The following is a 27,318-nucleotide window of genomic DNA, read 5'->3' on the forward strand; positions in this document are numbered from 1 at the left end:
TTTGATTAAAAAAAGAATTCTTAAACAGTAAAATATTTATACATACTATGTGTGTATGTATTCTTATTTCGCAATTTGCATAAATTAGCACTAAACGATAAAGTCGTACACACATGCAAATATACGTACATACATATTTATATAGTATGTGTATGTATGTATGTATGTACATATATTCAAACACCAATATCGTTAGTGACATTTTTGTAAGGTGTCGGCAATTTGCTTTGATTTCTACAAATTTGTTGTTTTTGTTGTTTCCCAAGACGAGCTTCGCTCGTTTCGCCGTTTTGCCGTTCCTCGTTCTCTTTGTTCCAATATGGCATATTTCAAGGGCGTAGGCCGTTTTACCAAAGGGGGACCAAGAAATTAAAATTTTGATTAAATAATGCACGATGCATTTAAAAAATATCTTATGCATATGATCAATGAAAAAACTTCAACAAATCCAACTCAGATCCATTTTAATGCGAAATAATGCGTCATAATAATGAACGTTATATTGCAAAATTTTTTCTACGCCCTTGGCATATTTTGAGATTTATATGAAAATGAATGCAAAATTTACAAAAACAAAACACACACACACAACACTACTACACAGTGTGAACGAGAGAGTGAGCGAGAGACAGGGAGTGAAAGAACGAGGTAGAGACAGCTCAAAGTCGAGTGCAAACAAAAAGGAATTTGCTCAAATTGCTAAATTAACAGAGGTTGCGCAGTCGCAGTAGACGTCGCAGTCTTCGCTGGCAGCAACGAAAGCGAGCGCGTATGGTTGGGTAACTTGTTTGTTGTTGCTCCCCCCCTTTGGACGGAACTTCCCCACAACTCTCTACAATAACAAGACGAGAAAAAAGAACAAGAAACTACGGCAAAGAAAGAAATTCTAAACTGGTTGTTGAACTGTTTGTTCAACACACACATGTCTCCAAGCAACAATTTCTTTCGGGATTTTGCATGGAAACATACATATGAATAGTACTGTACATACATTTGGGCAGGAGGAAACAATTGATAGGCGAACCACGCCCACAAAATTTGTTTTGAGTCAATTGGCCAAAACTATTTCATGAGCTTATCAGCAATTTCTCCACACTTTGAAATTGTTTTGCCTTTGCTATTGGTTTTCTTTTAGTCGGACTTTATAATGCCATAGAATTTTGTGGTTGTACGTGTATGTGTTTTGTTTTTTTTTTTTTTTTTTTTTTTTTTTTTATAGCGCTACTAAACCTTTCCCACTATCTCTCGCTCTCTCTTTTGCACTTTGATTGGCAAATGCTGTTCTCGGTGCTGCTGTTGCTATAGTTGTTGCTCTTCTTGTTGTTGGCAGCCTATTTTAAAAATTCATAAATTAAATTCTCTAGGCAGGGAGATCACAAAAAGCGCATAAATAAAAAGCTTAACTGTCGTCTAATTAATAAATAATGGGGCAATAACAAAAATTTGTGACTAAACGTACTATACATACATACATATATACATGGATAAAAGTTAAAGAAAATTTGCTAAAGAAACAAAATCACAAGTTTTAGATTAGTTCAAAAGAAAATTCAAAACAATATTAAAGTCACAAACAACTTTTAAGCACATACCTAAAGATATCTATGTAAATGTGTATGTACATAGATTTATATGCAAATATTCATAAGAAAAAGTAGTTTTTCACTCGACTGTTTGTTTGTTTGTCACAGAGAATGAATTGAAAAATTTAAATTTTCTGTTTGATATCGGTATAGGAACAAAATTTATAGGAACAAGAGACCCAGTTTTGCAAACGTTAGCTGGCAGCTCTCTTTTTGACAATAATCTTGTGTGTGTGTGTGTTCTTTTTTATCAAGATCAAAACAAATCGCTGCCAACAGCTATTTGGCCAGACATTGCCCAACAACAATAAAGTTGCTAAGGAAATAGAAATTTTTTAGTCTGAAATCAGTCGGCGATAAGTCGAGTGGTCTACAACAACAAAAACAATATCAACAAAATAAACAAAATACAGCAATTAAAAGATTAACACGAACGAAAAAGTTTTTTATGCGTTTTAAATTTTCGATGCGAAACGCGAAAATAAACAAAAATCAACAACAGAAACTAATAAAAAAACAAAGTGCGTAAAAATAAAATTGACCTTCAAATGAAAAAAATGTTGCGCTAAACTTTTGCCAATAGATTTAATAGATATTTTTACTTCTGCTGCTGTTGTTGTTGGCAACAGCCTTTGCCATTATTGATTATAATAAGAGAGTGTGTTAACTGTGGGCGGGAGGAGTAGTTCGGACGGGATTCATGTGAAAGTTGGCAATGGAATATTTTGCGATTTCTTTTTGTTTGATTTTTGCAAACAAGTATAAAAAATGAAATAAAATGCGACTGCGTGTGTTTGGCATTTGTTTTAATTCTAATTTTTTTATTTAGCCTGCTTTGAGTACGCGCTTTATTTACATAATTAATTTTTTTTTTTTGGAAGCACGCTTTGTTCTTGCTGTTGTGCCTCAGTGCTTGCTCTTCTTCTTGGCTTTTTTTGAGCTGGGTTTTTGTGGCGTTGTGGGTTAACGGCCGACTGATAAGGCCGCGCGCAACCTTGAACTTCACTGTGGTTATTGTTATTGTTTTTTCTGTGTGCTATTGCAACAAAGTAGCCTCATTAGGCAAACACAAATGTTTAAACAAAACTACAACAAACAGCGCGCATTTTTCTAAGCATAAATATTTGCGCTCTGCCCCCTTTCAAACAGCGAAAAGCCAACGGTATAACTGTCAACAAAATGGCAAGTGCAGGCGTAAGAGAGTTAAATTGAGAGTGAGAGCGAGCGATTACTTCAGGTGTTTACAGTTAATTTAGCATTGTTTCAATTTCCATGCAGTTTTTGTTTTCATACACAAGTCTGCGCCCACATCATCAAAAACAATAAATAAAAGCAAAACATGTACACGTGTATGTATGCAAATATAGGAGTATGTGCTTTATTTGCAAAATATTTTAATTTATTATTTGCAGGCGCGTGCGCGATTTCATTTTTTTAATAAAAATTTCCGCTGACTTTTGCATCGCGCTAAAGTGCATAGAAAAAATAAAAACATTAACAACGGCACGCCAGCGTCGATGCCGACGTCGACGACGACGACGACAATGAACGGGTTATTTAAAGTTTAAAATAAAAAGCATAAACAAACGTGTTGTAAGAAAAAAAACAAACCAAAAAGAGTGGGCGCTTGCTCGAATTACAGTTCAAAAAATTATTGATAATCAAAAGACCAAATTACAATACCGAAAGTAATAATAACAAAAACAATAGGAGAAGTGTGCGCGGCCGATCGAAAAAAGCTTTTAAAAAAATGTCCAATTTCTGAGCGCAAAAAAAAAACGATATCAATTCAAAATGACACGCCAAATACGCGCCAAAAACACAAACAAAAAAAGGCATTCAGTCCGGCAAGAACAAGAAAAAATATGCAACTTGTTGCTGCAACAGCGGCTTTGGAATGCAGTTGAACCAGTGAGTAAGAGCGGCGTGAGCGAGAGAGTCGCAAGTAACTCACTACTAGAACGAGGGGAAGAAGAAAAGCAAGAAAATGCAGGCCCATAAATCGCAAATGCAATGAGATGGGAGATGGTGTTGCTTAGCTTACGTTCTTGTTGCTGTTGCTGCCTTTCATAAAAATGCCAAAGAAGTCACTGTGGGCAGACTGTGGGCAAAGCAGTGCCTGAGAGACTCTTAAGCAGTGCAAGCCGTACATAAGCAAGATGGCCGGCCACATGTCTATAAATAAAACTGTAGTGCAGACGCCGAATTGCTGAGCCGGCAGAGGACAATGGCCAGCAACAAAATAGAAAACTGTACAAAAAATCTGGTTGTTGGATTGCGCTTACATTACATTTTCTAAAATCGCAAATATATGGACAACTATGTACATTATCAGTCATTTTTTATGTATTATTTGAAAATAATGGCTTGCTTTGCATGTTAAGTGAAATTAATTAAAAGACTTCCCAATTTCCTATTTTTTAAAGTATTTAAAGTTTAACAACTTGTGCGTATACCATATGTATTGTATCGGAGTGTTTTCTATATTCTTTAGAAGGGTTTTTCTAGATATCTGATTAGTTTTTAAAAGTATGAATTTTGTAAATCCGCCATTATATCAAATCTATGCAATTAGGCTAAATTTACAAAAAATAATATAAAAATACCACAAACGGTAACAATGCACAGCACAGAGAGAAGCATTCCAAGAAGAAGCAGCAAAACACACAACAGGATTTTAAGCGAAAACAGGAAATTTCGCGAGAGCAAACAGAGTGTACACTTAATTGGGCGCAAGGCCGTTCGAAATGAAACACACACACACAAGGAGGGAGCAAGCAACAAAGAGAATCAACATTACAGTGGGACCTGAAAGTTGTTGAACTGCAACAGATATGAATTGGGCGCCTGTCGCCCCACCTATTTATCAGCACCCACCCGAGGGGGGACAAAATGTTCGTATTCAGAGGAAAAACTATTTTCAGCTGCAGTGGAATTCCAACAATTTTGAATGCAAACAACTTTCCTACCTCGCATACTATACATAGGATAGGTGAATTAATTATTGTTAGATGTGGTGCCATAAAAATAGCAACAGCTTGAGTAGTGTTGGGAGGGAAGAGTGGCGGGGTGGAGGGGTGAGTGGCAAGGAAGAGGCGCGGGAGGCTCTGTATGCAACGAATGATGGAAAATTTCCAAATGCGTGGGTTGTTCCCCCAAATCTAGATACATATGTATTGTACACATATAATAGGTATAATAAGCATGTCTCTGTGTAGCAGAAACTGCAATAAAAATTATCAAAAAATATTATTTTGAAAGACACACCGAAAAGATCGCGAGACAATCTCCCAATTTGGCCCACGCGCTAGAAGCTCACACAAAAAAATGGAACATACACTCTCGAATTTGGAATGCTCTATACTTTTTTGATTTTTTAAAATGAAATATGACAATTAACTATTATCGATCTAAGAGAAATATCCACAATTGTGGCCTCTAGCTTTTTTGCTTATTTATATGAGGGCGTTTATAGAAAAGAAAAAAACAGACTAAAAACAAATTTGTTTTAAAACGCATATGCCCGTGACTTCTTGCGAAGTAGGGTAGGGTATAAGAAAATTGACGTGGACGTCAATCGCCCAACCACTGCACAAATTTGTAGGCTTTTAACGTTTTACTGCTTTTTGTTGTTATTTATTGTCTTGTTTGTTGGCCATAATGTAAAGAAATATTGTGTATTTTATTGTCGCCTTTGACCACAAAACATGAAAATAAAGCCAAACACAATTGACAAATTCTGACATTTCGAGAAAATATTGTGAACAATTACTTTAAAAACATTTTCAAACATTCTTTTCTAATGCAATTTGAGATGGCGAGGTACGAAAAAAAATACAAATAGTAATATAAATAAATTAGCCAAAATATATAGCGATGAGATTGAATCATTTATGTGTCTCGGATATTTGGAAGTTGTCCCAAAAATGCCGCACAGACAGTCAAACAATTAGCGCAGAAATTAAATAGAAATTTGTTCAAACCAAATAAACCTGAGACAACAAATTGGCAAAACGAATAGACACAACAAAAAAATTTAAAGAGGGATAAAGTGTCAAACAAAAATGATTCAGACAAACTCGCAATGTGGCCTTTTGTCTGGCGTCGGCTACACTAGTTGACTGACTAGCCAACAATCTCCTTTACCTTCATCCTCACGTCATCATCGCCGTCCGTCTTTTCTCGTTTTCATGACGTAACGGGCTCTTCGCATGAAACTCATTTGAATATACCCCAAAGTGGTGCCCAAAACATATTATGACAGCGCTCCAAAGTACCAAAACGCGGCATACACGCTCACAAACAAACATATTAACAGGAGCACCACCCACCCGACAAAAGTGAACGAGGTGGACTTCAGACAGTTATGTGAAGCTGGAGACACTTCGTTTGGCATATTACAGTACTTCTTGTCCAAATAATTGAGTAAAAAATAAAATAATTCATTTTGAATATTGGTGTGAGAACGGAACAATTTAATTTACTTGCAGTCCCGACTGTGGTTTTTGTTTGTATTTAAGAGGTCTAGGACATTTTTGTCGGGTTGGCAGTCCCAGCAGCTAAGGCGCGCAGGTAAATATAAAATTTGGCGAAAGAGAGAGGTAGTGAGTGTGAGTGATTCGTCGACGTGCTTGTGTGAGTCATAATATAATTTGAGTCGAACTGAACTTTTGGGCCATACAAAAGCGCGACACGCTGTTGTTGATGTTGTTGCCGGCGCTGTTGTGTGTCTTTTTATTGTTATTGTTGTTGGCGGCAGCGTAAGGCAAAAAGTTTATTGCCCTTTGGGGCGACATATTGACTGCACGCAAAGGATTTTTAAGATGGAAACAGAGAACTGCTCAAGCGAGCGGGTCAAAGAGCGAGTGAAACGTAGATAGGGAGAGAAGGGGAGCAGCGCCAATGCATGAGAGTGGGTGGCTGGGTGGCTGGCGCGTTGGCTGGGCCGTTAAACGTTCCCAAACAGATAACCAAGCACACACACACACACACGCACTCATAAAAGCTCACATATTTGTGCGTACGCGAAAAGCAAACGCATAAAAGTTGGCAATAGGCTTTGTGAGTGTGTGTTTGTGTTTGTGTGCGTGTTTGGTATTATAAAATACAACAACAAAAACAGTTGTAGGAGCAACAACCATATGACAAGGCAAGCGCAATAAAAAGCGTCGTGCACAACCAAGGACCTCCACGAACAGAGCAGAGGTTGGACAGAGGAAGAAAGCCGAGCCACTGATGACAGAAGGACAACGAGAACGCAGTCAGTTGTCCTTCTGTCGCATTCAGCGACTTCCTGGCGCGCGAGCTCAACGTAAATTAGTTATTAACCAGTAGCGCGTTCAACGGGTGTGGGAAGGTATAGGAAGGGGGACGAAGTGAGGACGTTTTGGGCATTTCGGCCTTGCGTCTCTTCTAAGTGATATTGGCACGTGCGATGGCGACCAACTGCGAGCTGAGTTTGAGGGCATGTTGCGTGCAACGCTGCTTGCCCCCAGCTTCCTAATGCCCCAACTACACGCACCGATGTTGCTTGCCTCCTCTTCCATCCGCCGAGCACTATCGTTGGAATTACCATTAAATGCCGGTGAGACGGGTGTGTGTGAGTTTGTCGACCCAAGAGTTTTGGGGCAGGTGCAAAACTCATGAATCAGCAACAGGAGCAGGCAATGAGGGAGGAAGGACAACAACAGTGGAAAGAAAAAAACATGCACAGTGGTGGCGACTTGTTAAAAGAGCAAATACAATACTTGAAATTACACACATACATATAGTTTGTATATAATATCAAGCATATAAAATGTACATATACTAATAGTTGTTAAAAAGCGAAAGCATATACATAAATACATATTCATTTTCGCCGAATATGTACAGGTACGTACATATAAATAAGTGTAATTCAAACATTTTAGCAACGATTTCCCCAAAATCACATTTTCTTTCAAAGTGCTAATTTTTTAATCATTTTAGGACACGCCCCCGACCGCTGTCTCGCCGGCCCGCCAGGCCCTCTCGTCTGCCCTGCGGTTGAATGACCCAAATTCGCTAATATTATGTTACACAAACCCCCCCAAAGTACTAAAACAAAAAGCGTCTGGCGTCTTCTTTTTTCTCTTTTCTTTTTTTTGGTGCAGTTGGGAATTTAGCGTGCTGTCAGCCTGACTGGCTTACAAGTTAATACCGGCGGTCTCCTCACCTTCACTTATGTATGTGCATAGTACATACATATGTACATATGTACGTACCGTTTTTAGTACGTATGTACATATGTATGAATGTGTGTGTGTGTGTGTCTTAAGACTGCGACGGCGCAGCTGCTATTGCTCGTCTGCCCCTCTGGGATCGTCAACGTCTCTGCCTGTGCATTGAACTGCGCGCGCCAGCTGCTGGCCAAAAATAAATGTGTAATTAAAAAAAAACACACACATACATAAGAAAAAGGGAGCGCGCTGTACTCTCTACACAGAAGGTAAGGTAAGGTAAGGTAAATGAAAAGAAAACACAACCCCCAGACAGGCAGACAATCGGAGAGGGAGACATACTCGAACAGACAGACTGTGCGAAGACTTTGCCTAAATATGAACGAGTTCATTGCCCAAAATTGCCTACAAGGAAGGTAAAACACACTCACACAGACCTAATCATATGCATATGTATCTATACATAGTATGTACATTTGTGTGAGGACTGGGGAGCGCAGTTCAATAAACTATGAACATCTCCAACAAGTTGCAGTTTCAAATTTGAAGTGCAAGCATGTGTGTGTGTGTGAGTGTGTGTGCGTGTTTCGACAGCATGCGTGGGTGCAAACATTTCCAGATTTTTTGTGTGTTCCAAAATCCAAAATCAAAAGCAAACACAAAATGTCACCGTGTGCGATGCTGTTGGCTTATGGAAAATTCCAGGAAATCAACTAAGCGTGGCCAAATGACGAAACTCAGCGGTGGGTAAAAGTGTAAGAGATGCGCAGCTGTAAGTGCCAACAACAGCAGCAACAACTACACCAAATACAAACACACTCTGGTTAAGTAGGTGACGCGTCCGGATGGCTGCGCCTGCGCGGGATTACGATGCAGCAGACGCAGCACGTGGTACAGCAGCGTACAAAAGGCGGCCGGAAAAACATTCGCTCAGGTAAGACGAAAAGAAAAGCAAAGAAAAAGGTGTGAGCGGAAAATCGAGTGCAAAAATACGATCAACCCAAGGCGTGGGAAATCTCATTGGCAGCAGCTGCGTTACACAAGGCCGAAGCAATACAACAACACCAACTACAACAACAATAATAGAAATAGGAAAAAACTCATTTGCAACAATTGCGTGGCATGATGAAATCCATTTGAATTCGACAATGTGAAAAGTCCAAAAACGCAAAAACAGAACAACAATTGAGCGGCTTCGACGCCGACTGCGACAGAGACGCAAGCAGTGGCGTCAAGCAGACGCCGTCGTCATTGTCGAAAAATTGAAATGAGCACAAGCACGAGCAGAAACAGTGGCTATTGGCATGGCTATGGTTATGGCTGCCCAACTACGCAATGCGTGGCCGAAGCGCCAAAAAGCGCAAACTCACACGCACACGCACGCACTCACCACTCATTGCTGTCTTCCCCGTCCCCATCCCCATCCCCATCCGTTCCCCCTTTCCAAAAAGGTGCGCACGCACACATTGAGGGTATTCCTGCTTAAGATCCGATTTCGTTGAAAGTAAAATAGCAATTAAACATATGATGGAACGACCCCTTTTAAGTTGTGTTTGAGATTTGCATTTTTAGAACGCTTGTAGCTGTGTTCTGTCCGCTGGTTGGTGGCTGCCCAAAAAAACTGAAGGCATTTAATAAATCTTGTAAATAAATGTTAAACAGAAATCGGGAATACCCTTAATGAAAACGAAAACTGCTGCGTTCATCGTGAGCGAGTGAGTAGTAGTCAGTGGGTGTTGCGGTGCCGCGTGAGCGTGAGAATGGAGGGTGTGGGTGTTGTTGTGTTACTCCGTGTGTGGGCCAGTCAGTCGGGCAACATGTTGCTAGCAACAATTTAGCATCAAACCAAATTGCTTCGCACTCGTTTATTATTATTAATAGTAAAAGCGGACATTTTATACTGATAAACAAACCAACCAACACACAACAACTAGATACATATGTATGTGTGTATGTGTGTATGTATGTGTAAACATGGCATGCATCATGTAAAAATGCGCCAGTCAAGTCGTCGATTGCAAAACATATGTCGGCCTTGAAAGTGCTGCCATTGCCATAAACATGGCTAAAACATTGTCAATATGTATACATTTTGCACATGGTTTTTGTTGTAATTTAGTGGTGCAGTTCCGTAAACTTGTGCCTCAGTATTCAATGTCAAAAGCGTAACGTTCAATTTTCAGAAATGCGCTTTAATTGTTGATACAATTTCTGGTGCTGTTAATGAAATGCTAATTTCATGACAGCAATAGCAACAACAATAACAGAGCAGCAGGGGCAAAGTTTGTGCGTAAACAGGCGAGATCGAACAAGAGGAAGAGAACTTGTGAAAAAAATGTGTGTTGTTGTTGTTGCTGCTGCTGTCAGGGCAAATACTCATTATGCCTACATGCCTGGCATGATTGTGTGCGTGCGTATGTATGTGTTTATGACTATCTTGTTTATTGTTGTTTTTGTTGCTGCTGCTGCTCCATTTATTTTTTATATAGAATTTTCCGTGTTTATTATAGTCTGTTGTTTGGCTTTAATTTTAATGCAATTTAAAATGTTTTTATGTTGCTAGCAATTAAAGCAGCAAACTTAACAGCTTTTCAAGTGTTTATAAACATTTTGTGCAGCTCTCTCTCACACACAAGTATGTTACGCATTACAAACACAGTTCTCAAGAAATAATTTAATGGCCACTGCTATCACATTGCTGACCATCTAGCAGTTCTGTTTAACTGGAAATTCTGCCGAGTAAATACGTAAATATGCTAACAATTCTTATGAGCTGCATCCAAAATTCTAACCCTGTACATATATGTAATTGAACAGCTTATCAGCTTTTTAAGCTGCAACAGGAACAAAAACAACAATAACAATAGCAGCAACCAAAGCCTCTTTGATCACACAAATGCATTTTGTTGTTGTTTTTGTTAATTCGCGATTGCCAACGCGTGCCGTTGTCGTCAACCTGTTGTTTGGTGGCTTAGGCGCTTTTTACTGGTTTCCACCGTGCTATTGTTCTTGATATTATTCTTGCTGCTGCTTTCGTTATTGTGGTTGTTGTTGTTGCACTATTTATAGGCAAATCATTTCACGCATTTTGCACAATTTTTAAACAAATTGGCTTAACACAAAAATAAACCGAAGGCGGCAAAATATTTGCCAACCTCTGAAAAAAAAATAAGTCAAGCCACAACAAAAACAGAATCGACTATGACGCTTGCGTAATAAAAAAGGCAAAAACAGATGTGTATTTAACTACTATACATACTAGTTTTGTTATTTGCATTTAATAGAAAATATAATGAAACTAGTTGAGCAAGTGCAAGAAAGTAGGAGCGTTGATAGGGGTGTTGCTTATCACAAAACTCATTGGCCAGAAACAACAACAGTATCAGTGAAGCAGCAGCTTTAACAGCTGATCTTGAGGCGTCAACTGTTAACGTCAGTCAGTCGTCAATCAGGCATCCGCACACACAGTATCTTAGAAGTCAACATAACAACACAATAGCAATAGCAATAGAGTGGAAACAGCTTTTTGTTTCAATCGGTAAATCGATAAACGGCGGCAGCAGCACTAATAACAACAACTACGAGTATGTGTACTAATCAAGCTGGCGTCAATTGCGTGCGGGCGTCAGCATCGGCGTGTTAATACCCTGTACTCCCAGACAAAAGACTAGAGAGGCGTGGCAGGATGAGACGAGTCAATGGAGACTTGATGTTCGTCTGGTCTGCCTTACTAAGTAAACTTGATTTTGGATAAGACGGCCACTATAGTCGACTGGTGCTCCACAGTTTTAAAAACAGGGTACACCAGAGCCGGGATCACGCTACTTAAACGGTCTACTCGTTCTCTGTTATCACAGTCAACGAATTTTTTTATTTGGCTCTCGTTGATGCGGTGTTTTGTGCTGATTATCTACAAATGGCAACGAAACAGGAGCAGAGGCGAAGAGAGTGCGCGTCTAAAGACGTCAAAGCAGCGAGTGGGTATGATGTGATGTGATGACTGTGAATGTGTGTGTGTGTGTGTGTATTTAGTTTATATTATTATTTGCCTTTTTGTTATTTAGATAAAATAAGCCATCAGTAAATTGGGCAATAATTTGGGGCGCTGGAGCTGATGAAATTTCAAATACAGTACGCACAATAATATCACGAAATACCATCGCCAGGGAAATAATAACAATAAAGCGTAAACACGTGATTGCTCAGTGACTGACTGCGTGGCTGATTGACGAACTGACAAATGCGTCAATTGCGTGTGATATTAGCAAAGACAACAACCAGCTATGTACGAGTATTTGAGTTCGTATTTCACTTTTTATTTTTCATTCCTCTAATCAGCTATGAAAATGATATGATGGCAAGCATAAAGTGTATTTATAAAAACTCAACCAGTGATGACTTGCTTTTGTTTTTGCTCCCTGCCCGTGCACATGTCCGAGGTTTTTAACCTTGGCGACATTTTACCCCCTTTGTGGTATTGCTTATGTACGCAACACAAGGTACGATGCATTTAATTCCAAATTATTTTCCGAATACGGGGATATTCTCAATTGAATGCCTTAATGTTTGTCGCCTGTACGGTCTAGCAACATGAAACTAGAATCAGCTGGTTGGTTGCCTGTTTGCATGTTAGATTGTTGTTTGCGACTATTGCGCGTGAGTGTGTGTGTGTGTGTTTCTTCTCATTCGGCCACTTGGCAACTTGTCTATGAAATAGCAGAGAGAACGATGCAGCAGCAGGTGACAACGATAACGCCAACGAAGCCGACTGTGCCAGGCAGCGGCGGCGTCTGTTTGGCGACCGCATTCTCAAGCGGCAGACGACGTTGGCGCCGTCGTCAACAGAGGCCACACAAATGTTGTGAGTCTGGGGCGTCTGTTTTTGCAATTGCTGTTGTTGTTGTTGTTGTTATTGGGCGCATTGGAAAGTGAAATCGAGTGTGCAATTTGTGGACCAGGGGGTGGAGGGAGGGGGCCATATTTAAGACTATGTTTTTTAAATATGGTACTTATACGAATCTATGTACATAGTCAGGGTATTCAGTAGTGAGTACTTACTTGCATACTCGCGTCGGGTGTGGACATCGACGGCCAAATAGACCATGCTAAAGCTGCCCTCACCAATGTAACGCCCAAATATGTAATCGTCAGCCGATTTTTTTGGTGGCGTTAGCGGCTCTACGGCCGTCGCTGCCGATGTATTGCGGCTGCTGGAGGGCGAACCCATCATCGCATCAATGTACAGTTTTGTGTTTTGTGATTGAGCGCGCAGTTGCTGCTGATGTAGTTCTTGTTGTGAGCAGCACATTGTGTAAATCGGTAGTGGTGAACTGTTGCTGGCGAGTGCAGCAGCCAACGGCGATGTGTGGCCTGCAGAGAGCAAAGCAGAGAGATTTGCATTATGGCTGTAACATGTAAATATGTAATCCTGCTGTCGAGTTCTTACCGTTTGGTAAATATCTGTTGCTGTTGCCATAGCGACTGTTATTGTTGTTCTCAGTTGTTGTTGATGTTGTTGTTGTTGTTGTGACTGCTGATGCAGCACCGCAGCCGCAGGTTTGTTGTTGTTGCTGCTGTTGCTTCTGCATGCGCGTCATTGTTGTTGCCATTACGCCCAGTCGCTCCTTCTTCAAGCCCAGTTCAGCAAAATTGTTAAAGGACACTGCAGTTGTAGCTTTTTCTTTTGGCATAGCCGGCATTGTTGCCGTTGTTGCTGCCGCGACTGCAGCTATGTTTGATTGTTGCTGCGGCGTTGTTGGCGGCGTTTCAATGTTGTTACTGTTATTGCTGCTGCTCGAGGCGACGACAACTGCAGCTGCAGTGGCGATGCTGACGCAAGTCGCTGGACTCTGGCCTCCTGTTGTTGCTGAGGTTTCTACCGATTGCTGTTGTTGCTGTGTACCGTTATTCTGCAAGTAGAATAGTTGAAATAGAAATAAATGCGTGTTTATGTCTCTTATTGCGATAAGCGAAATAATTGTTGGCTTCATTGTTCATTGTAAGTATTTTGTGTTCAACCCCACATGCTCGGTAACACACACTCTCCTCTCCTCTATATCAATCTTCGTTGCTTCGTTGTTTTTCATTGCTATGTCCAACAATAAACATCAATTATGTAGATTTCATTTTACAATTTTATTATTTGAATGACATGGTAATTTATTGTTGTTTATATTCTGATGTTCCTACTGTCGTGGTTGTTTACACATGAAAAGCGCGTGCCTGAACTTTGAGACCGTCAGTGTAATAAAAATAATATATAAAACAAATACAAATCATAGACGACAATGACAGCAACAGCATAAAAAGAAGAATAAGCTACGCTGTAAACGCCTGACTATCAACAGCATGTAATAGCAGACAGTGTCAAGTCACGTTGAGTAAATCTGTAATCTTTTCGGATCAAGTGAAGCAAAATTACACGTACTATGTAATGCTCTCGCAAATGCCAATTGTAGATGCTTCACTGTACAATACCTCTCCCCCTCTCTCTCATTTAAAATATAGGCTTTATTTGATCTCTCTTTCTCTCACTCACTCGCTCATTCTCTCTCTCTCTCCTTCGAATTGTAACAGTGCGCTGTTAACGTGAATTAAAACGTAATAAATTAACGCGCAGTCGCAACATCGCTTTAAAATAATAACAACAACAACAAGAACGGCAACAGCTACTACTACAGCTTAAAGAGGGAAACAGTCAAAACAAAAACAGCCGCTTTTTGGCCAAGAAGCGACGCGCAGTTGAAAGCGGAACTTCGCCAGCAACAAACACAACAATAGCCGTGGCAAGAGAACAGGTCCACAAAAGGTACGCAGAGACACTACAAAATCAGAGACCAGCCCCAAAAGAACCAACTGGGCAGCAGCAGCAGCAACAGCAACAACCACAACCACAACAACAAAGTGCTCGCCGCCGCCGTCAAGTTCATTGCCGCTACTGCGCTGCCTCTGTCTCCGTCTCTGCCGCTGGCCCCGTCCAGCGTTGTTGTTTTTGTTGTCGTCGTCGAGTTGTTTTTTGTTTTGAGGGTTCAAGGACTTGAGCATTAAAACTACTCGAATAATAAAGTTCATTGCCACTTGTTTACATTTCTATTAGTAGTTTGTTTTTGTTTTTCTTCTGCCGTATGTTGTTGTTTCGTGCGTTTTGGCCAAATATTTTTCTAAGCCAGTTCTTTTTTTTTTTGTATTTTAAAGTTATGTATTTGTATAATTTGCGATTTTTTTCGGCCGCCTTGTCTAAGACGAGATCAAAGCCCATATAGGAAGTTGTGTCGTGATTTTTTGTACCATTCGCACAGCTTAGGGCGACCGGAGAGGGAACGGACAGGGTGAGGGTTGACTGTGGCAGGCTTTATGTTTTGAATGTGTGAAGTACAATAAACTTTTTGGGCCGCTTTTGACGTCAACAGCACGCAAAATGGAAATTAAAAAACAAGAAAATCACTAAAAATTCAAGACGTGCAACAAGTTTTGACTTTATAAGAAAGAAAAAAATGCGAATATACAAAATGAATAAAAGCTATAAAAAATATTTAAATCAACTTTAAAACAAACTGGCCAACGCAGACGTCAAATGAAAGTTAAAGCCAAGCTTTGGACAATTGTTGGGACAAGAGAGCTGCAAATGAAAATGCATTTACAGTATTGTGTGGCGAATATGGGAAGGATGGATGTCAGGTGCTAGGACTGTGCCTGAGCTAAGCAATGCGTATGGGGTATATTCCTACCAGTTCCGAATGGCCTTCGCTCTCATTGGTTTTCTTCATATGGAATGGGATGGCCTCGTTTTCGGAATAAGTGTTCGGTATTGATAACTGGGCGGCATGAGAAGCACATTTGGATGCATCCAGCAGGTGGTCTCATTCAATATTATGTATAATGCGAGATGATGTGAAAGGAAAATCAGGTTAAGATACACATGCATACCTACGTTCATATACATATGCATGAGAAAACGAGATAAACGCCCGGAGGTTTTTATATTTGGGAGGAATCCGATCGGGGAACAAGAAATATTTTCAAGCCACTTTGCTCGCATGCGTATGAGAGTGTAGAGCACAGGGGAAGAGAAGAGAAAACAACAACAACAACAACAACAAAGCGAACAATGCAGCCAAAGCGACCAAAACAAACACAAGACCATGTTGCATAGCCAAGTTGTATCGCCGCCGCAGCAGCCCAGGGCAAGCAGGTGTATATTTTGGGAAATGAAAGACAATAACAACAACAACAGCGGCGAAGGTACGACCGACTCGACAAGCGACAGCAACATTCGAATAAAGTTTCGTCAATGAAAATTGACATAGAAAAATGGTATTTTGTATTTGCCTTTGCTGTTGTTGTTGTTGTTTTATCTATGTGCGTCACACATTGGAATGCTGTTGGTTTAGTTTTCAAGTCGCACACACACACGCACACACGCACACATCCATTCCCGACGATATCTTGTGTGCCTCACAACTAATTGTGTTTTGTTTTGTTTTTGTGATGCTTTCTCGCTCGCTCAGCAACTGCTCTCATCGCTCTGATATGCTATGGCATGACCTCATATACATACATACACACATATACACCTATGTACAAATTTATATGTATGCATGCATAAACAGAACTATGTTGTTAGCATCATCAGCCGGCAACGCCGCCCAAAAAATCATTAAAAAAACAACTTGTATATAAGAACCACCCACGCCTTCTAGCATCTACTTCCACAATAATTCAACAGTTTTATTTAATAAAACTTTTTTTGCCAGCAAGCAAATAAAATGTGAGTTAAACAACAATCATATCGATCGCGAATAGCGGCTGCGGCGACTGCTCGACTCGATTATTTGTGAACGGGGCCGACAGTCAAGTTGCCAACCTACTTTTTTTTTTTTTTGGACAGCAGCCACGCTAATTAGCAGAGCTCGTGGCAGAGCAGCGGCAGAGGGAGCGACGTCAGCGGCAAAGTGCGTCAGAGAGCTTGAAAACTGGTCACCAACATTGGCAACAAACTGGCTGGCGCAAAAGTAACAGGAAATACCGAAAATTCCACGCACGATGGCCGCGAGAGCAGACTCAAGAGTTAAAGCCCGATCCGAGCTTGCGATCGAAATTGTGCGCGGCTGAGGAATAAACACCTTAAACTTTTTCAAGCCCTTTACCCCGCAACTTCAGAACCTTTAGGAATGAAAGGGGCTTGGCAAATATTTTCATCAAACAAATTTGAAGTTCCATTTATGGGAATATCGGTTTAGGTCCTATACCTTTTGCTAGTGCCGTTCGGAAAATTACAAATCAGAATTATTCGCATAGAAACGAGTATTTTAGTCACAGACTCTTGATATTTCATTTATAAGCGTAAGGGCATCATAAATTTGAATGAAAAACTTGGACATAAAAATGTAGTGGAAAATTTTTGGCCCACAATTGTGACACGATGCTGAAGACGTGTCAGGAGTGGGCGTGTGTCTCTATTATATGCTGATGCTTGCTGTCTTGTCTAGATGTTTGGACCAAACAAAACATGCATAGATATGTATGTACATACATACAAGTAGACCAGTATATGTGCAAACTTATAGAAACGTTTATATGAGTGTATATAGAAGGCATCAATCGGACGATCGGTGTCTCTATAGAACGCTATGGTCGTCTGAGGCGTCTAGACGAAAATGACATTTAAATTAATCTATTTTATTGTCGGGTATGTCGCTCGGATGCTGCCCACACTACCGCTATGGCCCACCACACCACACCACACCGCCCACTTCTCTGCTTAACGCCCCTAAGCCCACACCATTCACGCAATTCAATTTATATTTATAAATAAAATTGGTGGCAAGAAGACAACGAAGTCTCCGTAACTGCAGCCTTCGGGCCAATTGAAAGAAATGCAACCAAATGGGCGCCATTTGATTAGCAAACGAGGCGGGGCAGCAGCGGCAGTTTAGGGGAAGGGGTCCTGCAGACGCCGTGTAATACTTTTTGGCTCTTGGCTTTTTTGGTGTCGCCGACAAGGTATGCAAGACTAAATTTATATACATACACACATTTATACATATAAATGTACATACATATGTATGTGTGTGTGCGAAGCGAAATGTTGTCTGCAGAAACAAATTGCTATAAATACGCTTTTTTGAAATTTTTAATTTTGCACGCAGCATAAAAATAAATAAAAGCCAGCGCCTCGAAGTATACGTGTATGTCTGCACTCCCATCAGCATTTTGTTATTTGTTTGCCTGCGGAAGATATTTATGATTCGCAGAAAGCGAGCCCCCGTTTGTAATAGTTGGCATCGGATTAATAAAAAGACAGACTGTAACAAATGGCGGATCGGAAGATAGGGATCGTTCGATAATTATGGAATTATGGAGTGAAACTAACAGATTTCTTATATTTCAAGCTGGACAGTTTAGTGAAGAGGATCCAGAGAAACTGTCAAATAAAAAAAACCTGATGGTGAAAATCTTGCATACAAGTATGTATGTACAAATCTAATATAAATCTGTTAAGGTCAAAATAAAAGTACGTTTTGTGATAGCACCTACAGAGATATATAAATGTCGTAAAGAGAGTTCTGCATCAATTGCCGTGAATCCGGATCCCGCTCACGAATCACGCCCATCTATAACGCTCAGCAAGCGATCTATCCAACGAACTAACAACTAATTCTTTATTCGCCGGCGAACGTCCGACGATAAACGACCGGCAGGCCGACCCTGGTGGGCGTGTTAGGCGCCACTGCCCTCCATGGCCTCGAAAACAACATTAATACGTACAAATCAGCAGCAGTAGCAAAGAAACTAATTCGCGGAAATTTGCTTGGCTTGGCATCTATTTTTGGCCAACGCAAAACGCCGCCGGCAATTCAATAAAACAAATTCCGTTTTTTATAGCGCTGCGACGACATACAAGCTTTCTAGGTGCCCCGAACAAGCAAAGACGTTGGATGGATGGAATTCGGTTGTGGTTGTGGATGTTGGCGACATGTTTTGCATACAGAGACGGGGCTGAAAACCCATGTGGAGGGCAGGTATACTTGTACATAGCTACACGTATGGATAGCCTTGGTTGCTAGGGGCGCGTTCGATAGGTGAGCAAAATCAGAAGAAAAGAAAAAAACCCACTCTGGCTCTTGGGACAATACACTACCTGCATTGCAATGGGGCAGACGACTTCCATGATAAGTACAAAGTAAACTATTGGGTTAACTGCAAATTTGGAAGCTATTTGAATCAGTATTAATTTAATTACACAAACATAATATCATTGAATAGATGAAATACATAATTTATGTGTTAAACAACAAACAAATACAAACGGAAATTAAAATGAAAAGCCTATTCCGTCGCCTTCTTGATGCCCAAAATTGCCGCCGAAGTTAAATATGTGCTTTGCTTGACTTTCCCATGTTGTTTGGCGCCTAAACAGCCAACAACAATAACAATTTGCCACGCACCAAAAACAATAGCAACCAGTGAGGAGAGCAACAATAACAATATAGTAAAATGCGCTTATGAATGAAAGTGCAGCAGGTAAGGTAAATATGACCAGCGAGCGAGAAAACAAGCCAAACAACAACAATAACACTAACAACAAATGCCACTACCAACACACCAGGCCAATGCAATGCAAATGCAATTCCCACATTCCATTTGCGTACAGATCTCTCTCGCTGTTGCCCTCATGCTCTTCTCGCTCTCAGGGAACTCAGTATTTTGAGGAGAAGGGGGACACGCCGCTCTGTAATGCACTTACGTGTTTTACAATGGGGAGCAGCATTTACGTTGTTGTTGTCGTCGTATTACAAAATAAAGCACGAGAGCGCCGTTCGTGTTGTTGTCGCTCTTGGCTCTCCCTCGGCTGCTGCTTACGCACTTCAATGCTGCGTATAATGCGTGTACGTCGGCAGAGGGGGGCGTCTGCGAAGGGGCTCTGTTTGTTGTGTATGTTGTAATTGCGATTCACGGTACAAATTCCAATGGGCACACGCACAACCGAGGAAGAAGAAGAAGAAGAAGTAGAGGACGACGAGACGTCGTCGCATACACACATACAGACACAAATAAGCAGCGCAAAGCGCGCGTATTTGTGCGCCGTAATCGTTTTAGTTTGCTTGTGTGCGTACAATTTTTTTTTCTATGTTAAATGTTTTGATTTTTATTAGTTTTAACGAAATTTGCAATTAATATTTATTCCGAATCAATAAAATTATTTCATTTATTTTTTATATGTTTTTACGATTAATTTTTTGTTTGCGTAAATGTAAAACAAAACAAAACTCACAATAGACACTGGGCGACGCAGGCGGAAAAATTCCACAGAACGTAATAACAACAATAAGAATATACACGGTGCGACGCTGAAACGACGATTGTAGACGTGAAGGGAAACGCGCGGGCAGGCAGTATGCTTGTTGTTGCTGCTGTTGTGTAAGTATGTGTGTGTATTTAGGAACCAACGGTACTTTGTTACAATTTTACTAAAACACCAAAACAAACAGCAAACAGAGTGCAAAGAAAACTAAACAATTTGCACTAAGAACACATACACACTAATTTATGCAACACTTAATTTAATTTTTCTTTTTTAGAATTTCTGCTTATTTTTTATGTAATTTGGCTTTTGTGGAGTATTATTTAATCGCACAAACGATACGAAACGAACTTGGGGCGTTTGGTATGTGTATATATTATATATATATATATATGTGTGTGTATGTTTTTTTTTAGTGTGTAAGTGTGCCCGCGATGAGCCGCACACACAACACAGAACGTCCGGTTTCACGAAAGCGCCACAAACACTAATCAGTGGGTAAAAAAACAAAATGATGCAGACCCGACCCCAACGAACCAGCAGCAGCAGCATTGCCAACAGTCTTGCCGTATAAACAACAGCAGCAGCAGCAAAAAACAACATGCGCAACAGCAACTAGAGAGACACGGAGAGAGAGAGATAGAGAGAGAGAGCAGAGAGCCAAATACTCATGTAGGTACAAACAAACGTAACGTAAACGTAACCGCTCATAGCGTAACGCAAGCCAAATGGGGCCAAAGCAGCGCAGTCAAGTTGTTGTTGCTGCCATCGCTGGCGCCTTCGTATGCGTAGCATTTTTATTTACAAGGCGAACAAGTTACACACACATCCATATACATATGTATATTATGAGAGCGAGGTGAGCATTACCTGCCCGTTTGTTTGTATTCAATGCAACACAAATTGTATACTCTTTCTCTCCCTCTCGCATACAGCTAATTCAATTACACAAAATAAATAAGATCCAGTTCCCCCAAATACCTTCCACAAAATGAACACCACTTGTTCACTCGTCATCTGCGACTCTGTGAAATATTAAAAGAGAAACCAAAAGCGAACATTGTGTTTTGTTTTCATTTTGTGTAGCTGCTTCTATTGCTCTTTTTAAAGAGTTGTCGCGGCATTCCTAACTGTAAACAAGCAAGAAGAAGCAGAACAACTAAGGAAGAATGCGACTTTAGCTGCTCTGCTGGAAAAACTCGTTTTTCCCGCTGGAAACGAAAAAGAATTTCAAAAATTTTGCGCCTCTTCAGGCAAAGCGCAACAAACAAAACCAAAGTAAAAGCAGAAAAAAAACAACAAAGAGAAATGTGTGGGTGGAAAATCCATAAAAACACACACACACACACACACACGCACGCACGCATACGGACGGACTGACAGGCAATAACAAGGAAGTACAAAACGTAACGCAAAGAAAACTGGCGAACAAAACAAAATAGTAGGCAAGGCAATGTAAAAAGGCCAGCGACGAAGCGAAGGCGAAGGTATAAACAACAATAGTAACAACAACAATGCAGACTTGCGATGTCGACTTCAACGTCGGCATCGCAACGTAAACAAAAACTGGGCGGCAAGTTTATTGGACGGGGCGGTGCGAGGCTAGTGCGGAGGGAAACGCGATTTCAATGTAAATAAATATTATAAAATATGCAATTGTGTGTCTGTATGTATGTAACAACAACCACAACAACAACAACATTAGCAATGAAGGCAATCATAAAGACAGCACGACAAAAGGAGGGGGCGGGGAGATTGGGGGGCAGAGCAACAGACATGCAAGTGAAAGGCGTCTGCGTTCGCAAAAAGGAAACAACAACAACAGTAACAACAAAGTGCTGTTAAGTGAAGGCGGCAACTGCGACGTTGGCGGTGCAGCCCGGGGCCAAGCATTTGGCCAATTGCGTTTGTGTTGGAGAAAATTAAATAAATAAATGATTTATTATTTAGTTGCTGCTCATTTGATTTGATTGCTGGCGGCAGTTGTTTTGTGCATTAAAAATACTCTACGAGTATGAACAAAAATTCAATCCAACAAAAATGAAGGTGTACAAAAAGCAGCTGAAGTGCACAAAACTGTATTTTCTCTCGTCACAAATAATTAAATTTTTTGTTGCTGTAAGGTCTGGAAATTTTGAACAATTGCCGAAATGATTGGCATGCTGGTTTTGTTATTAATATTTTTGTTGTTTGGTTGCTGTATTATTCAAGCAAATGGCAAGGCAATGAACTGCATTTTTTAATTACGGCTCTAATTTTAATGACAGGGCCCCGAACACGACGATGACGATCTGTCAAATTTGTTCAAACCTGCTTAACCCACTAAAGTCAAAGTCATAGCATTGGGTTTTATAGTCTCCAATAAAAAAATAAAAAACACTGAACGTTCACATATTTAGTCTACAATTTAAATAATCGATGTACACAAAAGCGTATTAACAAATATGAGAGTTAAAGATCGCGACAAGTATTTGCCAACAATTGTTAAAGTTTTTAAAAATATAAATGCCATTGTATTCATTAATTCTGCTATTCCATAAAATTCATTTAAATATGTTAACATTTTAAGTTGAAAATACTTCCTTTTTAATTAAATTATGAAATTGTTTCATAGTCCTTGCATTACATAATTAATAAATATATGCAAAGAATATTTTACAAATAACTATTAAATTGACCAAAAATTGATTTGGAAGGCTATCAATAAAAAAAATGTTATTTAAATTATTAAAATATTATTTCCCTTACATTGTTTCAAAAACTAATAAATGACAAAGGTGTATGAAATAATTTTGAAAAATTTTAAAAATTTGTTAAATATTTTGTATCATTTTTCTGTTATTATGTTTTTTTTTTTGATAATTTTTTGATTTGGAATCTAAAATTCGGACATCATTTGTACTCCTTTATAAATATAGCTTTTGGAAACAACATTGTGAGCGGTTCTGAAAACAAAAATATGTAATGCTATTTACCTTTATGGACTTCAGTCTGCGCACAACAAAATTGTTGATTTTATTGGACCAGCTTTTACATTTCATGGGTAGGCCTTTGAACACCCCGAAGCGTGTTGCCCGAAAGACACCGAAAAATTAAACAACAAAAAAAAAAGAAGACGGAGAAAAACGCTACGACGGAAAAGTATTTTCACGCAAAAATAATAAAATGCCCGTTAGGCATTGACGTGCACTTCTTTACAGTTATTTTTGGCCATTTGCTGGGGCATATTTAAATGGCGTTTGTTACTGTTGTTCAGTTACTGTTGCTTTTTGAACACTTGTGCAATCACTTGCAACTTAGCTTCAGTGTTCAACATACACAATTTGTACAGATAAGTTGAGTTGGGTTTTTTTTTTCTATTATTTGGGTATTTGCACAAACTAATGTAGAGACGAACACAAAACGTAAATAAACGGTGTATCTTTGTTTGTTATTTTTTGTGGCTTGGTTAGTTTTTCATTTAAACAAGAGTTTGGCGCGCGCAGGTTTTTCTGGCGTAGCTTAAGCTTAGAACGGCACTGCTGCGGCTACTTATAAGTTGTATTTATTGTTGGTCTTTATTGCTGGTCTGTTTCTGTTGAAAATGCTTTTGTTGCTGGCATGCGCGCACCCAACCAAACCGAAACAAGTTTAAAGTCAAACTGAACGCTCACAGTTACTGGCGGTTGCTTCAGACCGATAGCTGCGCTGGTGCTGCTGTGAAGTGAGACAAATGGAATGGAATGGAATGGAATGTCGAACATTGTGTGGAACATTGCTGCGAGAGTCAGATTAAAACTCACACACCGTCTGAAATTTTGCGTGCATGTTTCCCCTCTTTGAGCTGCAGAAACAACAACAAGCAATAACAACGATTTAAAGTGTAAATAACTCTGCGAGTGAATGTCTTTTGTTTATGCATACATAATTCTTTAAATTGCAAAACGAGAGAGACGCAGCAGTTCGATTTATGTTAGGATTTTCATTGGAATTGTGGCTTATCTCTTATGCAACCTCTTACTTGCTTTTTTAAATCATATACATACATATGTACATATGTATGAATGTATGTAAGTACAAAAGAGATTAATTATATTGGATTTACTAATGATTTAAAAAAAATTAAATCAATATCATAACAAACAACATACATACATTTTAAAATATATCTTGCAATCGGAGTCCTTAATACTGCAGATCAGACGGAATTAAATAAATTTATTGCTAGCCCTGTTGGCAAAATCGGAATACCCTTTTGCCCAAGATTCATGGATAAGAAATGGCAGCAATATCCAAGTGTCCTCCTCTTTCGTTTCGCACTTGTTTTCGTATGCGTGAGTGCCGTTATTTTAGAATTTTTTTTAGCAACCGCCGTCGCATTATTTTTGCTTTATTTCTGTAGCTTGCAGTTCAACAGCAACAACAACAATTACAACGTACACTTGCAAGAATTTCATTTAGAATTCTATGCATTATTTATAAGAAAAAATGACGCCCTACTTTTTTTGCTCTCGTTTGTTATTGCTATATTTTGGATGTTGCATTATTGCCTTTGTACATACACAGTATGTTTGTATGTAATTATCGGTTTGGATCTGTGGCAGTTTTTAACTCATATATTATGTTTATAAATATTTATGTACATACATACATATTTACATATGTATATGTATGCATATGTATGTCGCATAATCAAATTCCCCAGAATCTGAGGCTGCAATAACAAAAACAACATGACTCAGCGGTCTGTCCTCTTATGACTCTTTTACTTTCCTGTGCTTTGCAGAATTTTCGCGATTTAACTGTTGAGTGCTTTATGGTAGATTTCTATGACCCCCCGTCCCAACGAACTCCATTCAGTGGATCGTTCGATGATCTCTTTGTGTAGTGCTGTGTTGCGCTCTTCGCACTTGTACCGATCATTTTTGTAACTGCACAACACAAATGCGATCCACAGTTCATTGCTTTGTTTCTGTGCCATGTGCCAGTTCGTTCCTTGTTTTGAACGAACGCGCGCGCCTTTTTCGAGTGTGTTTGTTGTGTGCGTTTCTGTGTGTGTGCGCACGGGTATGTGAAAATTCACTTGTAGTGGCGACGTCGACGTCGTCATCGCGGCCTGCTCTCGTTTACGTTTTACTACAAAACGGAAGTCGAACATGGTGTGTGGTGCGAGCGAGAGGGCTGTGTAAGCGAGATGCAACGAAAACAAAACATTAAAATGAAGGGGAAATGTCGTCGTCGTTGCAATTTGTTCGCTATGTTTCGTCATTCACTTTGTGCTTGTGACCCCTCACAGTTTTTCTTCATGTTGTTTTTGTTTTTTTTTTTGCTTTTTATTATATACAGACGCTGTTGTTGTTTTGCTTATTTCTTAACGTTTTTTTTTTAGCAAGACGCATTGTGTGGACCCCAAACACACACAATTATGAATAAAGAAAAAAGTACGTAAAATGTACATATAATATGTACATACATATGTATGTATATCTACATATTTACATATATGTACATATGTATGTATGTACATACGATGTATGCATGTTTGTATGTGTGCTGCATAATTGAATGCACATATTAAGAAATGTAGGTAAAAACTAGGCTTGGTTTCTGTTTGTCGTATTTAACAGAATTTACCAAAATCATATGAGGTGTTAATACAATTAAGAAATACAATTTTTATTTAATAATATTCATTTACAAAAAAAAGTATATGCTAGCCTAGTTATAGTAGTGAGATTAATACATTTAAAATTAAAATTTATTTCCCAAGTTATAGACTCCCTATACCTACATACATATGTATGTATGTATGTATGTATGTTGTATGTACAAGACTATGTTATTTGGTTTTAATAACAGAGGATTGGACTGTCAAGCGCATTAGTGTTGATTAACAGCTCTAGTTACCAGTGTCAACAATTTTTGTTAACATAGTTCAAACACAAAGGCTTCTTATAGTATTCTATTTCGTTTTGCGAGACAAACTTTCAATGAATTAAGTAATCTGCTGCCTCATTAATTGACAGTAGGGTCTTAACAGTGCCAGTTTTACTCGTTGAAGTGGTAATTGGGAGGCTAATAGAGAAAACTTTGCATCAAAGTGTAGAAAAACACGTTTTTGGCAGCAATTGAAATCCTATATTTAAATTTAACCCCTTGGCTCTCTCGTTTTTAGAGCTATGTACACAATGTGTACTACACATGTATGTAGTACGTATGTATATGCCATGACGACCTTTTAGAATATGAAAAATTGTGCGACATTTAGAGTTATTTCATGTTCGATTCCAAATATCCATCCTATTTAGGATGGCAGGCAGAAGGATATACTTAAATATATATGTACAATAGATAATAATAAACTTGGGATGCAAATTGTCATGTTAATACCCACACCACATTTATTACAAGCCACAAATAATGAAGCTCCTTTTTTTATATACCGGCCATTGGATCGATCGGTGGAAAAGTATAGATAAGTACGATTTAAAAATATCTTTCAAAAATATAAATGATATTTGTGAATTTTCTATATTTCTCTGAAGTCATCAAAATCGGTGAAGGGGTTTGGGAGCTTTTCTTATTGTCTCTAAATAATCGGGAGTGTTATTAAAAATCTCTTATATTATTTCCAAACTGGAACTCTGGCGTACTAACACAGTAATATTCGGGAAGCTTTTTATGGGTTTCAAATGCTTGGAACTAATATTGTGAAATGCGTTTGAAGAAGAAGAATATGCGAACAAATAAAGTTTTATTCAATTTTTGTTAGGCCTTAAATTTTTGTAATGTTGGGTTTCTGTTTTTTAGATTTTCTATTCTCTCGGGGCTATCGCAAAATAACAGAAACCGATAGAATTTAGATAGTCATAGCTGTCATTTATGAAATTCTAGAAACTGATTTAGCGAGATTACTTTTATTTTAATTGGAAATTTGCGCAATATGCTAAACGGACCAGTTCTATATAAATAAAATTGCATAAAATTTCTACACCTTTTACTTCCTTGAATCCGAAAGCCACATCTTAATTGAATTGAATTTAATTCAATAATGAAATCTATTAGCAGGTTCAATCAATTTCGTTATATAGTATTTGTGTTTTATAGTTTTATTTTAAGACGCATCTTTGCTTTTTTCAACTGTATTTTCGGTGTGGCTTATTTGTTTAATATTTTTCCTTTGCTTTGCTTTGCTTTTGTTTTGTTTACATTTTTCTATTTGAGATTTGCGTTGGGGCTTTGGTTAGCATTT

At 39.1% G+C, this 27,318-nt stretch overlaps 1 protein-coding gene across 4 annotated transcripts in view; it reads right to left on the minus strand.

The window, feature by feature from the left end:
• The window catches only part of LOC115624991 (3-phosphoinositide-dependent protein kinase 1), a 29,209-nt gene extending 5,503 nt beyond the window's left edge, over window positions 1-23,706 (minus strand). Inside the window, exons 1-3 of one of the 4 annotated variants that reach the window (XM_030519860.1) lie at window positions 23,063-23,706; window positions 13,230-13,692; window positions 12,842-13,153 (exon numbers count right to left, since the gene is read on the minus strand). In XM_030519860.1, the coding sequence (XP_030375720.1) occupies window positions 12,842-13,153; window positions 13,230-13,692; window positions 23,063-23,128 (841 nt within the window). In that variant the 5' untranslated portion in view covers window positions 23,129-23,706. Of the gene's footprint in view, window positions 1-12,841; window positions 13,154-13,229; window positions 13,693-18,923; window positions 19,016-19,529; window positions 19,891-20,057; window positions 20,223-23,062 lie in introns of those variants that run through there. The other 3 variants (XM_030519863.1, XM_030519862.1, XM_030519861.1) reach the window with 3 other exon arrangements.
• Window positions 23,707-27,318: the final 3,612 nt, after the last annotated feature.

This window comes from Scaptodrosophila lebanonensis, unplaced genomic scaffold, assembly GCF_003285725.1.
Source record: "Scaptodrosophila lebanonensis strain 11010-0011.00,11010-0021.00 unplaced genomic scaffold, SlebRS2 tig00000061-arrow-pilon, whole genome shotgun sequence".
NCBI classification, from domain to species: Eukaryota; Metazoa; Arthropoda; class Insecta; order Diptera; family Drosophilidae; genus Scaptodrosophila; species Scaptodrosophila lebanonensis.